At 44.3% G+C, this 17,234-nt stretch overlaps 1 protein-coding gene and 2 long non-coding RNA genes across 5 annotated transcripts in view; 2 read left to right on the top strand and 1 right to left on the bottom strand.

The window, feature by feature from the left end:
- The window catches only part of ccdc103 (coiled-coil domain containing 103), a 58,786-nt gene extending 47,296 nt beyond the window's left edge, over positions 1–11,490 (top strand). For 2 of the 3 annotated variants that reach the window (XM_028819562.2, XM_028819561.2), the window contains exons 2-4: positions 3,144–3,298; positions 7,741–7,879; positions 10,858–11,490. In XM_028819562.2, coding sequence (XP_028675395.1) covers positions 3,156–3,298; positions 7,741–7,879; positions 10,858–11,319 — 744 coding nt within the window. In that variant the 5' untranslated portion in view covers positions 3,144–3,155 and the 3' untranslated portion in view covers positions 11,320–11,490. Of the gene's footprint in view, positions 1–3,107; positions 3,299–7,740; positions 7,880–10,857 lie in introns of all 3 variants that reach the window. The other variant, XM_028819563.2, reaches the window with a different exon arrangement.
- LOC127530171 (uncharacterized) overlaps positions 1–12,896 on the bottom strand; it is a 178,409-nt gene extending 165,513 nt beyond the window's left edge. Inside the window, exon 1 of the long non-coding RNA XR_007936690.1 lies at positions 12,801–12,896. This is a non-coding gene — a long non-coding RNA (uncharacterized LOC127530171). The remainder of the gene's footprint in view (positions 1–12,800) is intronic.
- LOC127530169 (uncharacterized) overlaps positions 1–17,234 on the top strand; it is a 251,310-nt gene that overhangs the window by 23,757 nt on the left and 210,319 nt on the right. Inside the window, exon 2 of the long non-coding RNA XR_007936685.1 lies at positions 12,601–13,101. This is a non-coding gene — a long non-coding RNA (uncharacterized LOC127530169). The remainder of the gene's footprint in view (positions 1–12,600; positions 13,102–17,234) is intronic.

Below are 17,234 nucleotides of genomic sequence, written 5' to 3'. Positions count from 1 at the left end.
CACAGTGTGTAGTGTGAGAAACAAAACACCTCACAGATCCTCAGTTGCCTTCTCCATTAAATACACACAAAATCCCAGTGTTTTCTATCGCAGAGAAAAGTCGACTCTGGGCGGTTGGCCTTCAAGGAAGAGTTTAAAAAAAAAAAAAAAGGGCATGTCTGAAACTGGCAAGTAAAAAGAAAAGGTTAAAATGGGCAAAAGAACGCAGACATTTTACAGATGAAGACTGAAAAAGTGTCTCATGGTCAACATCATCTGCTCTCTGTTGTAGAATACACTGGGATTGGGTTTGTGTCAGGAACGTGCGGTCAGGGGATCATGAAAAGTAAAATAATAATGATAACATAAAATAAATGTGTCCACTGGTCTGTGCTATAAATTTGTTTTCTGTATGAATCCAATAATTTTGATTATTTTTATATTGCTGAATTTGCGCATTTCCTGTTCCAATACGAGGGAAAAAACGCGAGGTGTCCTGCTGGCCATGATTCATTTATTTTGAGGTAAAGTAGCCTTGACAAATGTGACAGTGTTGTACACGACGGCTGTCTTGGTAAAGTAACTGAATGAACCCACTATGTTTCATATGGCCTGCACTATGCATTCTGTCAGCCATCACGTCATTACATGTGCCTGGTGATGGTGGCTGCCTGCTCACTTTACCTTCCCGGCCCCCCAGAGTGCAGAGGAGAGGCGCTGTGATGCCACACGTGATCTTGTGCTCTCAGTTGTGGAGCACCGCCAGATACTCTTGAATGCAAGGGGCGGAGTCTCGACGTGACTGGTAGGAGGCCGCTGTACCAACCAATGAAGTTCTGCAGCATTGTGATTGCATATGTATGAGGTTGATTAGCATGCTCCATATATGGATGTGTCGGGGCGGAGTTTGAGACACATTTACAAGGTGATTGTGATTTACAGGTGCATCTCAATTAATTTATTTTAGTAATTCAATTCAAAAAGTGAAACTCCTATATTATATAGAGTCATTACACACCCATTGGGATTAATAATGTATCTATCTATCTATCTATCTATCTATCTATCTATCTATCTATCTATCTATCTATCTATCTATCTATCTATATATCTATCTATCTATCTATCAGAGTGATATATTTCAAATGTTTATTTTTTTTTCATTTTGCTGATTATGGCCTACAGGTAATCCATCCATCCATTATCCAACCTGCTATATCCTAACACAGGGTCACGGGGGTTCTGCTGGAGCCAATCACAGCCAACACAGGGTGCAAGGCAGGAAACAAACCCCGGGCAGGGTGTAAGCCCACCGCAGGGCGCACGCACACACACACACACCAAACACATACTAGGGACAATTTAGAATCACCAATGCACCTAACCTGCATGTCTTTGGACTGTGGGAGGAAACCCACGCAGACACGGGGAGAACATGCAAACTCCTCTACAGGTAATGAAAACCCAAAATTCAGTATCTCAGAAAATTAGAATATTGTGAAGAAGTTCAATATTGTAGACTCCTGGTGTCACATTAACCCAAAACACCTGCAAAGGGGTTCTGAGCCTTGAAATGGTCTCTCAGTCTGCTTCAGTAGGCCACACAATCACGGGGAGGACTGCTGACCTGACAGTCGTCCAAAAGACAGTCATTGAGACCCTCACTCCACAAGGAGGGGAAGCCACAGAAGGTCACTGCTAAAGAAGCTGGCTGTTCACAGAGTGCTACATCCAAGCATTTTAATGGAAAGTTGAGTGGAAGGAAAAAATGTGACAGCAGAAAAAGGCGCACAAGCAACAGGGATAAGCGCAGCCTTGAGAGGATTGTGAAGAATTTGGGGGAGATTCCCAAGGAGTGGACTGTGGCTGGCGTCAGTGCTTCAAGAGCCACCACACACAGATGTGTGTATCCGGTGACGTGGGCTCCAACTGTCACAGCATTCCTGGTGTCAAGCCACTCCAGAACAAGATATAATGTCAGACACATCTTACCTGGGCTAAGGAGAAAATGGACGGGACTGTTAACAGCTCAGTGGTCCAAAGTCCTCTTTTCAGGTGAAAGTCAATTTTGCATTTCATTTGGAAATCAGCGTCTGGGTGAAGAGTGGAGAGGCACAGAATCCAAGTTGCTCGAAGCCCAATGTGAAGTTTCCACAGTCGGTGATGATTTTGGGGAGCCATGTCATTTGCTGGTGTTGGTCCATCGTGTTTTATCAAATCCAAAGTCAGCGTAGCCAGACGTCTACCAGGACATTTTAGAGCACTTCATGCTTCCCTCTGCTGACAAGCTTTATGGAGATGCTGATTTCATTTTCCAGCAGGACTTGGCACCTGCCCACACTGCCAAAAATACCAATACCTGGTTTAATGACCATGGTATCAATGTGTTTGATTGTCCAGCAAACTTGCCTGACCTAAACCCTGTAGAGAATCTATCAAGAGGAAGATGAGGGACACCAGAGCCAACAATGCAGATGAGCTGAAGGCCGCGATCAGATCATCCTGGGCTTCCATAACACCTCAGCAGTGCCACAGGCTGTTCACCTCCATGCCAGTCAGTCATGCAAAACGAGGACCAACCAAGTATTGAGTGCGTACACAGACAGACTTCAGTAGGCCGACATTTCTGTATTATGTTATGTAATATTCTAATTTTCTGAGATACTGAATTTTGAGTTTTCATTACCTGTAGGCCATAATCGGCAAAATGAAAAGAAATTAACACTTGAAATATATCACATGTAATGAATCTATGTCATATAGGAGTTTCACTTTTTGAATTGAATTACTGAAATAAATGAACTTTTCAATGATATTGTAATTTATTGAGATGCACCTGTTTAAAGGGTAAAGTGCATAGAAATGTGCAATTGTTATAAATCTGATTTATAAAGAAATGTTTGTTTTTATTTTTTCGCTGTACTCATTTCCCAATTTCATAGTTGAGACTCCAGGAGAGCACACAGGGCAACAATGAAGTTGTTTCCGGCTCATTAGCTGGCATTTCCATTTGAGTGGCTTATTAAAGGCTGTCAGCCTGACATTTCCGGTCTCTGCGTTTTTAAGGCTGACTATTTTGTGCTGTCTTCACTTGCAGACATTTTTTCTTGTATCCTTTTCCCCTGCAGCTGATTTGTTTGTTTAACTTTGTGCTCCCTGGGCAGACTCCATCAGAAATGCAGAAGCCGGAGGTAATTAACTTTTTGGCCCTGGAACGGGAGCTTCAGTTGGCACTAGCAGCTGATAAGAAATACCAGCGAGAAAACGATGCCAAGTTCCGCGCCATCCATCAGAAAGTGGGCTCCTACGAGGAGTTCAGGTACGTCACTGGCAGCAGAGGCATTGGGATGAAGGAAAATGTTAAACACTGACAGACCATCTTCTGGATTTGGGTGGGCTGCAAACAACAACAACAACATTTATTTATATAGCACATTTTCATACAAAAAGTAGCTCAAAGTGCTTTACATAATGAAGAGAAGAAAAACAAAAGACAAAATAAGAAATTAAAATAAGGCAACATTAGTTAACATAGAAAAGGAGTAAGGTCTGATGGCCAGGGTGGAGAGAAAAACCAAAAAAAAAAACTCCAGGCGGTTGGAGAAAAAAATAAAATCTGTAGGGGTTCCAGGCCACGAGACCACCCAGTCCCCTCTGGGCATTCTACCTAACATAAATGAAATAGTCCTCTTTGTAGTTAGGGTTCTCACGGAGTAACTTGATGCTGATGGTCATACAGACTTCTGGCTTTTAATCCATCCATCATTTTTGGAACATCATGGTACTTAGAGTAGATGGTGGGGGCGCAAGCCACCACCAAAAGGACACCGGAAAAGGAAACAGAAGAGAGAGTAGGGGTTAGTACAGATTTTAGAGCCACCATGAATAGTTATTATAATGAATTGGATATACAGAGTATCAGGATTAAATTACAGTGAAGTTATGAGAAGGCCATGTTACAGTAATGTGTTTTCAGTAGTTTTTTAAAGTTCTCCACTGTATTAGCCTGGCGAATTCCTACTGGCAGGCTATTCCAGATTTTAGGTGCATAACAGCAGAAGGCCGCCTCACCACTTCTTTTAAGTGGTACATTAAAAGTCTGAATTCATGTGCTGGATGTGTGAACTGTTTAGGGGCTGTCAACCTGGCCCCCCGGGGTCTTATTCACTCGGGTGCAAGCTGCTTAGAAGAATCCCACAGTCATGACAGAGATAAGCTGGTATGAGAAATGGATGGATTGATGTATCATTCCAGCTCCTATCACACCACACTGTCTTTGAGCCTTTTTGTATTTCCTGTATTATCAGGCAAAATGGCAGAGTCTGTCTATCTATCTATCTATCTATCTATCTATCTATCTATCTATCTATCTATCTATCTATCTATCTATCTATCTATCTATCTATCTATCTATCTATTATACAGTGCCTTTCATATCTATCTATCTATCTATCTCACGGGTGTCGAACTCCGGGTCTTGAGGGCCGCAGTGGCTGCAGGTTTTCATTCTAACCACGTTCTTCATTAGTGACCTGATTTTTGCTGCTAATTGCCTTCGTTTTAATTACCGTGACTCAGGCCCCTTACTTGTCTCTTTTTCTTTAATTAGCAGCCAAACAATAATGATAGAGATGCACTGATACCACTTTTTTGGAAAACGAGTACGAGTACGAGTACTTGCATTTCAGTACTCACCGATACCGAGTACTTAATAAAAACAAGATTTAAATTTACAGGTAACAGCTTTAGTCATATAATTTAACAAAAAAAAAACAAGGGACTAGTTTGGAATTAAGAACATTTATTTAAAAATGAAAAGCATGTTGTATGCAACATATTACAGAATAAATAATTATAAAAAAAAATTTAAACAGTGACAGTGCAACTCAAGTATTTTTTTCAGTTTGTTGTAAACTCTGCCGCTTTGGACAACATGGTCCTCAAACACATGCGCTATAGCCTGGCTGGTGTGCGAGCCGCGGAATTGTTTCGCATGTAATATGGCTCGTTGCGGCGTGAAACTCTCGTCTATCCACTGGGAGGTTAGGCTAATTAGCGACATGGGGCTAACACTGCTTGTCCAAATATCCGTGGTGAAACTAAACGCAGAGGAGGCTTGCAGTAGGCTGTGGATATGTTTTTTCATGGAGTCGTGTAGTTTAGGCAGCTCCGTGTCAGTCATGTAGCGGCGGCTTGGGACATCATATCTGGGCTCCAGAACATGGAGGAGACGCAGGAATCCCACATTTTCTATCTCCGAGAGTGGCTGGTCACTCAATGCAATGTACTCGATAATTGCCTGTGTTATTTTCACAGCACGTGGATTGTCTCTGGACATTTTCTCTCGTCTTGCAAGAGTTTGCTGCAGCGTGGGTTGTGTTGGTTTAGAAGCATGGGTAAACTCTTTGTACTCGTTGTCGTGTTGGGATTTTAGGTGCTTGATTAAATTACTTGTGTTAAATGCGCTACCTTCTCTGGACAATTTCGCTGAGCACAATTTGCAGTCCGCCTTTGTTTTGTCGTCTTCATTCACTTTGAAATAGTTCCACACGGCTGACATGTCTCGCCTCGCCTTCTCCCCGCTCTGAGCTGCAGCCGGGGCCTGGGGGCGGGCACTCGGCGCCTGTGATTAACTCCTTACACGCCGCTCAAACATAGACATTTCTCAGACCGTGGTATCGGTCCCCGGTATCGGGGGACTTTTAACGAGGACGAGTACTTTAGAAAATGTGGTATCGAGGCCGATACCAGATACCCATTTCAGTATCGGTGCATCCCTAAATAATGAGACACAAAACAAGCCGCCACACAACCAGCTCCCCCTGTGCCCATCACACAATATCTGAAAATAAAGAAAAGTGAAGGTCTCGGTGAGGTCTGTCTGCTCAGGTCACCAAAACATTTTGATGGTGTCCATAGGAAAAAAACAGAAAAATCAACAGTTTTGGAAAGGTCTGCTGTTGTAGAATGAGAGTAAGCAACAAGCCATAGAATTAAATAAAGGTCTTATTTACCAGCAAGAATCGGCTTCTCATTAAGAGATTGGTTGGAGTTTGAAATTCCAGTTTAACTGGTCATCTGTCGGCTCGTTTCACGTCTCATTTCTGTTAGGCTGCCATTTAATGAAGAAACAAATCAAATCAGAGGACTGAATCCTTAAAAACAAGGCTATTAAAATGAAGGGAAAAGAAGTTCATTAGCAGTGAAGACTGATCACTGATTAAGGAAAGGGGTAGAATGAAAACCTGCAGCCACTGCGGCCCACCAGGACTGGAGTTGGACACCCCTGATCTATCTTGTAGTGCCTTTCATTTCTATTTATCTCTTACATAATGCCTCCTATCTCTCTCTCTCTCTCGACCTCCTCAGGGGCCATTTATGTGAACCTTTTCAAGGTGGCAGGGAGTTGGGGTCTGTCAGTGCAGGTAGGGTCTAAAGGTAGGGGGAGTAGCCCTGATTTTAGTGCCGGCTTTATTATTATTCTCATATTCTCCTCATCATGGGGTCATTAGGATATGGGAAGGGAGAGGCCAGCCAGTGGGGCACCATGACACTGTCCGGGTTAGTGACACTAGTCTGTCAGACAGATGCAAATCATGTGAACATACAGAGGACATGCATGTGACATTTATATAGTGCCTTTCATATATATCTATCTCTATCTATCTTTCTCTTATTATATCTACTTATTTATCTATTACATAATGCCTCCTATCTCCCCCCCCCCCCCCCCCTCTCTCTCTCTCTCTCTCTCCCCTTCTCTCTCTCCCCCCAGTGGCCATTTATGTGAACCTCTTCAAGGTGCCAGGGACTTTGGGGTCTGTCAGTGCAGGTAGGGTCAAAAGGTAGGAGGTTAGCCTTGGTTGAAGTGCCAGTTATATTATTATTATCACGTTCTCTTCATCCTGGGGTCATTGGGAGATGGAAAGGGAGAGGCCAGATGGCAGGGCACCATGACACTGTCCGGGTTAGTGACACTAGTCTGTCAGACAGATGCAAATTCATGTGAACATACAGAGGACATGCATGTGACACATAGAAGGTGAACCTGCAGGGACTCAAACTTTGTTCCTATAGTTTGGCTTGTGAGAATTGTATCTCTTTTATTTATTTATTTTATTTATTGTATAGTTTCTTTCATATCCTATCTGTCTATCTATCTGTGTTTGAATCCATCTGCTCTTTTCTAACCCTGACACATCCTCAGTCACACCCACTGCCACACCATTGATTTCACCCTCACATCTCTGACCACGCCCCCATGCATCATTTGTGTCCACTTTGGCCCCACCCACACATTCAGCTCCCCTCTGGACCTGCCACCACACAGTTTATCTCCACTCCATATGCAGTCTGTGGCCACACCCCCCACACACTGTGTGTCTCTGTCAGTGAAGGTCAGGCCACGCCCTAACATGCTGCTTCAGTAAACACACCCCCTCAGGCACAGCTTGTCCATGACAGCCTATCTGTGGCCCCACCCCCTCAGGCACAGCTTGTCCATGACAGCCTATCTGTGGCCCCTCCCTCCAGGTGCAGCTTCCTTTGGACACGCCCATACACAGTGGGTCTCCAAAAGCAGGGCACAGCATGCCCCTGGGCACTCACTCACTCACTTGCCTCGGAGTACACTACATATATGGTCTGACCACGCCCACCTCAAATCGTTTGTCTCTTACATCGAACCTCTGACCATGCCAAACCCCCACCACACCCAGATTGGGTCTGACAGCCTATCTTTGCATATATCTTTGTGAACAGGGACATTGTTTTGGCGTCACACCTGAAGCCGCTGGACAAAAAGGATAAAATTGGAGATGAGAGAAAACAGCCCTGGAACACTGTGGCAGCATCTTCAGGTCAGAAGCCCACCTCAACACCAGAGGCCACAACTCCAATGGTAAGTGTGTACCCTTTCAACATCCAGCTCACCAGTGAGTGGAGTGGATATCACACTAAGAGAAGGTCAATGGAGGAGAGGAAAACCAGGACTCTGGCTGCTTGCGTGTATGGGGAAAATCAGCCTTGGGGGGACTCCACCACTATCCTTTGGAAAAAGTCAAAGTCTGATAATAGCATAGTGTCAATGTCCTTTCATCGCAATAATATGATGGACTTGAGATTTGTAACTGTCATGTGGGGAGGGGGGGTGGTTGTGTCCATAGCTGTCATGTGTTCAGAACACGATGGGAGGTCAATAGTATAACAAAAATGGGAGCCCACAGCTCTCATAATGTAACGTGAGACGACCACCTTACCTGTCATGTAATAATAACACCATAACTAGTGCGTAGTGGCATGGTGGTCTTCAAGTGCTTCTGTTAAGTTTCAGATGTTTAAAAGCACTCAGATGCCCCTCCCTATTGGCCACAGACATCCCCACTTCTCCAGTCAATACACCTGTTTGAAGGGTCGAACACGTCAAGTTCAAGTTACCACTTGAGTAGCCATCTCCACTACCTTCTCTAACCTATGGCTAGCTGAACCATGTCCACAAAGTCCATGTGATGAAAACAGGCCAAGGCTTACCGGAGCTCAGTCCTGTAGCTTGTTCTGTTTCTGGGACTGGGACTTTATGGCGGGATTACTGCCTCCTAGTGGTACTTACTGACGTATTGTCTCATCAACGTGACATCCATTCTCAGAAGGTATTTCTTACGATCTTGGGGCCCATCTTCTGGCTAGCTCCATGGTGCCATCTTGCCAAGGTGCTTATTTCAGTCACAGTGACAGACTTTGCTTTTCTTTCCCACTTATTCAGACGAGCAATTGTTTGGGAGGGATAACCCCCAGTAGACAGGTACATAGATATCTATCATATTTTGTATCTATCTATTATATAGTGCCTTTCACATCTATCTGTCTGTCTATCTATCTATTAAATAGTGCCTTACATTATCTATCTATTATCTAGTGCCTTTCAGATACAATACAATTTATTTTTGTATAGCCCAAAATCACACAATAAGTGCTGTAATGGGCTTTAACAGGCCCTGCCTCTTGACAGCCCCCCAGCCTTGACTCTCTAAGAAGACAAGAAAAAACTCCCAAAAAAACCTTGTAGGAAAAAATGGAAGAAACCTTGGGAAAGGCAGTTCAAAGAGAGACCCCTTTCCAGGTAGTGGGCGTGCAGTGGGTGTCAAAAAGAGGGGGGTCAATACAATACAATACGCAGAACAGAACAAATCCGCAATACAGTATAAAAATTTAAATTTTACAAGCACAGAGCAGAATTTAACAGTAGATCATATCCCATAAGATGATTTGGATTTGTTTAGAGTCCTGGAGACCTCAGCCATCAAGCTGCCTACCCGTATTGGCCATTCCACAGCTGCGTCAGTGCTGGGCCAGCCAATCCGATGAAATGACCCCTCTACCCCACGATTCCTGCGATCCTCAATCAGGGATGACTTTACTTTAGGCAGGCGCGCCTTGGCACCAAGTGCCACTTTTGAGTACCGAGAAGGGAAACAGAAAAGGTGAGGGTCAGTAACAAATTATAACGATCATGTTACTTCTGTTTTAGTGGTAATAACTAACAACAGAGATGCAGTCTGTACAGTTAATCAGCAGCTCTAGTCAGGGTGTGCTAAACTGAAGTAGTGAGTCTTCAGCCGGGATTTAAAAGCTGAAACTGAAGGGGCATCTCTTATAGTAGCAGGGAGACCAGTCCACAGTTTAGGGGCCCTGTAACTAAAAGCTCGACCTCCCACAGTTATTTTATTAATCCTTGGAATCATAAGCAGACCGGCATCTTGAGCTCTTAATGTGTGCTCTGGTTTGTAAGTCATGATAAGTTCAGACACGTAAGCCGGACCTCTGCCATTTAATGCTTTATATGTTAAAAGGAGGTTTTTGAAATCTGCCCTAAACTTAACCGGGAGTCAGTGTAAGGATTTAAGAACTGGAGTTATGTGTTTGTATTTTCTTGTTCTTGTAATAATTGTTGCAGCAGCATTTTGGATTAACTGGAGGCTGTATAAAGAACAGTTTGAACATCCAGTGAACACCGCATTGCAGTAGTCAATCCTACTAGAAATAAATGCCTGAATTAATTTCGCAGAATCCTGTTTATTTAGAAAGCGCCATAATTTCCCAACATTTTTAAGATGGAAGAAACACGATTTGGACAACTTTGTAATGCGCGCTTTAAATGACATGCTTGATTCAAAGATAACTCCTAGATTGCGGGCTGATTCAGTAAAACTAATGGGGATTCCAACTGAGTTAAATGATGACAAAATATTGTTGTGATCAGCGTCATTCCCTCCAACAATTAACATCTCTATTTTATCTGTGTTTAAAGACAAGTAGTTCTCATCCATCCACTTCTTTAATTCACTAACATAACTAAAGACAACATCGGAGAAACTTCATTTGATCTAAATGAAAGGAATAACTGGGTGTCATGACATTTATATAGTGCCTTTCATATATATCTATCTCTATCTATTTCTCTTATTATATCTACTTATTTATCTATTACATAATGCCTCCTATCTCCCTCTCTCCCTCCCCCCAGTGGCCATTTATGTGAACCTCTTCAAGGTGGCAGGGAGTTGGGGGCTGTCATTGCAGGTAGGGTCTAAAGGTGGGGGGGGGTAGCCCTGATTTTAGTGCCGGTTTTATTATTATTCTCACATTCTCTTCATCCTGGGGTCATTGGGAGATGGAAAGGGAGAGGCCAGCCGGTGGGGCACCATGACACTGTCCGGGTTAGTGACACTAATCTGTCAGACAGATGCAAATTCATGTGAACATACAGAGGACGTGCATGTGACACATAGAAGGTGGCCCTGTAGGGACTCAAACTTTGTTCGTATGGTTTGACTAGTGAGAATTGTGTATCTTTTATTTATTTATTTATTTATTTGGTAGCCACAGGAAGACTTGATTATTCCACAAAGTGCAGCCGAGTTCTACCGGCAGTGGCACAGGAACCTTCCCAGTGGAGCAGAGAAGTACTCCTTCTTACTGTCACTTGGTGGAGAGCATCTATCTGCCATTTTCAGAGCGGAGATCGGATTTGCACTGCTGGGCGAGTTTCTCCAGGTGCTTTTGGAAAACTTCTCCCCTAAAGACTGCATGGCCGTGACGTCAATCCTGTTGCACCTTCCGCGCACCCAGCGGTTCGGCCTTCACGTGGACTTCTTGGATCAGGCTGAGAGAGATGGCTGCAAGCAGCTGATTGAGAAACTGGAAAGGCTGCATGAGTGTGATGGCCCTGGGAGCAAAATGCATTGTGGGAACTGGGCAAGCACCTCGGACACCTCTGGTTCGGCTGAACCGTGTGAAAGCCTCGCTTGCTACTTAAGGAAGGTTTACAAAGTGTCACCCTGAGCCCCTCCACCGACTGTCTTTTACTTTTTATATTTTTTGAGAAGTGGCTAAGATGATGAGAGAGTCACAGTCGTCCTCTACTGGCTGCTGCTATGGGCTTCCTAGTGAGGGAGTCAAACAGGCCATATTCATTAAAATAAAATGTATTTATTAAATGACTTTGTGCCTGATGATTATTGTTACTATTTGTGTCTTTATGTGAGCTGTGTTGCCAAGTCATGTACTTTAGCTGTTAACTAATATTGTCTTATTTTAATTTTGTATTTTGTCTTTTATTTTTCTTTTCTTCATTATGTAAAGCACTTTGAGCTACTTTTTGTATGAAAATGTGCTATAGAAATAAATGATGTTGTTGTTGTTTAGCCCCATTAGCTGACTCAGTTGACGTCGCCCCCGTCTCACCCTCACCAGCTGCCCTTCTGTCTTTAAATGCTGTTTTCCCATAGTAGGGTCTGAGGGGGTCGCTATTCTCCCCTTTATACTCGTTACTCTTAGATTATAACAGAACGCCCCCGTTTGGGTTGACTGTTTTTGTAGTTCACTACTGCCCCCTTTCTTTTACATCTCTAACACCAGGCAATTAGAATACCAGAACAGACAGAGGAAGTTACACATTTATTCCTGTATTATAGATAATATGCCCAAAATATAAGCAAACAGAATACAAATGTGAGAGCTGCTTAAATAATATGAATACACCCTAGGTAATAAGCAGGCCATCTTGCTTAGACTACCAGGGGGCTCTCTGTCTTGGTGTTTGCTCCTGCAAGGCCTCTCCTCAGGATGGAAAATGCCAGAGAGACAGAGACCATGCCTGTGTGTGTCAGTGCTCCTCTACACAAGAATGGAAGTCTGAAGATCCCAAAGACTCCCCTCTGGCAAATTCAGCAACCACCCCTGGTCACGTCCGACCCCTGCTTGTCCCTGTCAGTGGAAAGGATGCACAAATGTAGTTTCAAAGAAAGAAAGAATGGCTACACAGGTAATAAAGTCATAAACTGCCTTTCCAAACCTGTTCTTCTTTCAGAGTCAGACACTTTTATGGCGGCTGCTTTTTCTTTCGGCTGCTCCTGTCAGGGGTCGCCACAGCAGACCATCTTCTTCCATGTCTTCCTGTCCTCATCATCTTGTTCTGTCACCCCCATCACCTGCATGTCCTCTCTTACCACATCCATAAACCTTCTCTTGGGCCTTCCTCTTTTTCTCTTCCCTGGCAGCTCTAACCTAATCATCCTTCTCCTAATATACCCAGTATCTCTCCTCTGCACATGTCCAAACCAGTGCAATCTCGCCTCTCTGACTTTGTCTCCCAACCATCCAACTTGAGCTGACCCTCTAATGTCCTCATTTCTAATCCTGTCCATCCTCGTCACACCCAATGCAAATCTTAACATCTTTAACTCTGCCACCTCCAGCTCTGTCTCCTGTGCCACCGTCTCCAACCCATATAACATAGCTGGTCTCACGACCGTCCTGTAGACCTTCCCTTTCACTCTTGCTGATACCCGTCTGTCACAAATCACTCCTGACACTCTTCTCCACCCACTCCACCCTGCCTGCACTCTCTTCTTCACTTCTCTTCCACGCTCCCCATTACTCTGTACTGTTGATCCCAAGTATTTAAACTCATCCACCTTCACCAACTCTACTCCCTGCATCCTCACCACTCCACTGACCTCCCTCTCATTCACACACATGTATTCTGTCTTGGTGGTCCTACTGACCTTCATTCCTCTCCTCTCATATCTCCACCTCTCCAGGGTCTCCTCAACCTGCTCCCTTGTGAATTTCCCCTTGGGATTAATAAAGTATCTATCTATCTATCTATCTATCTATCTATCTATCTATCTATCTATCTATCTATCTATCTATCTATCTACTCTCACTTCATATCACAATGTCATCAGCAAACATCACAGTCCACGGGGACTCCTGTCTAATCTCGTCTGTCAGCCTGTCCATCACCATTGGAGATAAGAAAGGGCTACCAAAGCCAAATGAAGAAGTATGTTTGCCAAAGTACTGTATTGTGTCTTTTAAATATTTTGTAAATTGTTTGCATCTTTATTTTGTTTGTCAGATTATTTTTCAATTATTGTTTATGTTTTAGCCATGGTTCCTTCCCTGGCTTCCTTTTCTTTTGTTTTTTGAAGACACAACCAACACTTGTAGAGTTATATGAAGTGTCTGAGCAGTTCAAAAGAGGATTCTTTTGTTTTATTTTTGAAAGAATGGTGAGTCGGGCACCATCGACCGTGCTGACTAGTTTAAGGGGTGCAGGACCGAGGGCTGTGTGAAGGTCCCATGGGATGGATGTGCTCTGAGCAGTAGAGCAGGCAAGAGGAGGAAAGTCCACCGGAGTGTATTGGAGGAGGGAAGTTCAGATGCAACAGCTTCCGAGGAAGGGCAAGGCATCCTGGGAGCTGTGGAAACTGGCGGTGGTTCAAGTCTATGTAGGATGAACTGGGGATATGATGGGCTGCACCGAATGAGAATTAAGGGGCAGTAGCATCCAAGGAAGGGCAAGGCGCCCTGGGAGTTTGCGGAAACTAGTGGTGGTTCAGATTTATATGGTATAGACTGGGTATGTGGTGGGCTGCACCAAATGAGAAGTAAGGGGCAGCAGCATCCAAGGGAAAGGCAGGGCGGCCCAGGAGCTGCGGAAACTAGTGGTAGTTCAGGTGTATGTGGGATAGACCAGGGATATAATGGGCTGCACCGAATTAGAAGTAAGGGGCAGCGGCAACCAAGGAAGGGCAGGATGGTCCAGGAGCTACGCAAACTGGTGGCAGTTCAGCTCTATGTGGGATAAACCAGAGATGAGGCGAATGAAAAGTAAAAAGCGTCATCAAAGGAAGAGCAAGGCACCCTGGGAGTTGCAGAAACTGGTGGTGGTATAGACTGGGTATGTGGCGGGCTGCACCAAATGAGACATAAGGAGCAGTAGCATCCAATGAAGGGCAAGGCGCCCCAGGAGCTGTGAATATTGGTGATGGTTCAGATCTGCACAGGATAGACCAGGGATGTGGTGAATGAGACATAAGGAGCAGCAGCATCCAAGGGAGTGCAAGATGTCCGGGGAATTGCAGAAATCGGTACCAGTTCAGGTCTATGTAGGATAAACTGGGAAGGCAGTGGGCTATGCTGAATGCAAAGTAAGGAGCAGCAGAATCCAAGGAAGGGGAAGGTACCCTGGGGGCTGCAAAAACTGGTGGTGGTTCAGGTCTACATGGGATAGACCGGGGATGTGGTGGGCAATGCCAAATAAGAAATAAAGAGCAGTGACATCCAAGGAAGGACATGGCATCCAGTGAAATGCAGGAAATGGTGGCAGTACAAGTCTATCTTGGACAGACCGGGGATGCGATTGCCTGACTCTTGGAAAGTCTTGGTGTCCCAATGGGGACACAGAGAGGGGAAGAGAAGCAAAAAGATAGTAACGGATTTTACCTCAGGGAAGGTCTACAGGATGGTAGTGAGACCAGCTGTGTTATATGCGTTGGAGACGGTGGCACTGACTGGTTTGGACATGTGTAGAGGAGAGATCCTGGGTATAGTGAGAGAAGGGTGCTAAGGATAGAGCTGCCAGGCAAGAGGAGAAGAGGAAGGCCTAAGAGAAGATTTATGGATGTGGTGAGAGAGGACATGCAGGTGATGGGTTTGACAGAGCAAGATGATGAGGACAGAAAGATATGGAAGAAGATGATCCGCTGTGGCACCCCCTAACAGGAGCAGCCAAAAGAAGAATACTGTTGGGATTTTAACTATTTATTGGTTTTAGCTATTGGTTTTCGTGTTTAATGAACGCACTATGCATTCTGCACCCTCCTTGCTGTCTGTGTCCTCATTCATCCTTATCCATCTCAGTTATGGCTATAAAACGGATCGAGCCCATGGCTGCAGGTACGCATGTAGGCCTTGATGCCTTTTTTCCTACTTCTCTCCTGATATAATGTATCTCTTGAACTTCTGTGTTGCCAGCTTCACTCTGACTTCATCCCAAAGTTAGTTTCATTTTGCGAAAAGCCTTTTAAAAGTGCAAACCAAGCAGAAGCAGCTTATCTTTGTTCACCCATGTGTGAAGACACAACACTTACTGCGGGCGAGTGTGAAGGAGGGCAGCACCTCAGCTCTGTTTTGCTCTCTTATTTCACATGACCTTGAACGGTGGCAGATTCCAGCTTTATCTCACTGGAGCCTGCACGTCTCCTTGGAATGTAGTAAGCAATGCCATAGAAGGTAAATGTTGTTTGTGACTTATCTGTGGCCTCGGAGAGTGTTGAAGTGGGCAGCCAAGGCATTCCGAGATTCCTGACTTTCTGGCTTGTTGCACAAGTTGCAAATGCAAAACGTGACAGCATAAAGTGCACAATTATTTGGCATAATCAAAGTATTCAACCAGCTGGCACTAATTATGCCATTAACTGGGCTCACAGTGTTTTCATTGCCTTGCCTGCCAGAATATTGAAAGAAACATCAACATTTTAGGACTTGTTTTCTTTTCAGGCCTTCTCCACTCCATTGTAGTGCTGGTGCTGAGTCCCAGTGGATTCTCGCTCTTTACGTTGCTTTTTTAGGTAGCTTGCTGTCCTTAGTACAGCCGTTTGCTATTGCCCAACTAATTGGAATTCTTTCTGTGCAGGCTTGGGCTGTCAGCTCATAATGGTGGCGACTCATCCTCAGGCTGATGCCGTTACATAGTCCCCTCTCTGTGCCAAGTCGCTGTCCCCAGGGACCATACCCAGCTTCTCGAGATGGCATGTAGTCCTTCAAAACAGTGTGGTGGTCTTCATTTCCACAGTGGCCATGCAGTCAGTGACAAAGACACATTAGCACAGTTGTCTCAAACTCTGGTCCTGGAGGGCCGCAGTGGCTGCAGGTTTTCATTCTAACCCTTTTCTTAATGAGTGCCCTGTTTTTGCTTTTAATTAATCCATCCATCCATCCATCCACTATCCAACCTGGTATATCCTAATTACAGGGTCACGGGAGTCTGCTGGAGCCAATCCCAGCCAACACCGGGCACAAGGCAGGAAACAAACCCCGGACAGGGTGCCAGCCCGCCACAGTGCTCTTAATTAATTTCTTTTGAATTCATTTTAATTGACTTACTCTCGAAGACTCGGACCCCTTAATTGTTTCTTTATCCTTAATTAGCAGCCAAATAATAATCTTATATATAATTTGCCAGTCTCCTCACTCACTCACTCACGTCTGTACGAAGCCGAATGCGCAATCGCCTTCTGCGCAGCTGCCCGAAAAACCTTACGAGACCGACATTGCGGCAGGTGGAGGATTTACGGCTGCGAAAATTCAAAGAGAAAGGCGACTTCGACCAACATCGTGGCAGGCGGCGGATTTACAGCTGTGAAAATGCAAAGAGAAAAGCGACTTCAATTAAAGCTCTAGAGGCCTGAAAGGCGATTTTGACTACAGCTCCAGGCCTAATTACACATTCATTCAATACACCTATATCAGGTTTGTGGTGCTTATACTTATTACTTACTGTTCCACTCGTGCCCATTTCATCTTAAGTTGTTGAAATGGGCTCTTTGTCTAGTGAGATATAAAATGAGCCAAAACATGACATGCTGTTGTGATGTGAAATTTTGGGGTCTTGTTCAAAAGCGGACACCATCTCCTTCTTGTTGTTTGTTTTAGACTGGCCTACCCCTACTACAAACCCTGAACTTAAGGTTCGTAGGGGTAAGGCCAGGTACACCAGGGTCCCTAATCTTAAAAATTTACAGTAAGTGTCTAATCTTAAAATAGTGTAAGGGTATGTAATCTTAAAAACAAGTGACGTCCACTTTTTGAACAAGACCCAAATTTTGCATACAAGTTGATAAATATTTTGTATGTCTTTATTTGTAACTTAGACAAAGCAAATGTAATATTAGTGTTACATTATAGAT

Source organism: Erpetoichthys calabaricus, chromosome 14 (genome assembly GCF_900747795.2).
Source record: "Erpetoichthys calabaricus chromosome 14, fErpCal1.3, whole genome shotgun sequence".
Lineage (NCBI taxonomy): Eukaryota > Metazoa > Chordata > Cladistia > Polypteriformes > Polypteridae > Erpetoichthys > Erpetoichthys calabaricus.
This window is presented reverse-complemented; position numbering and strand designations above follow the sequence as displayed.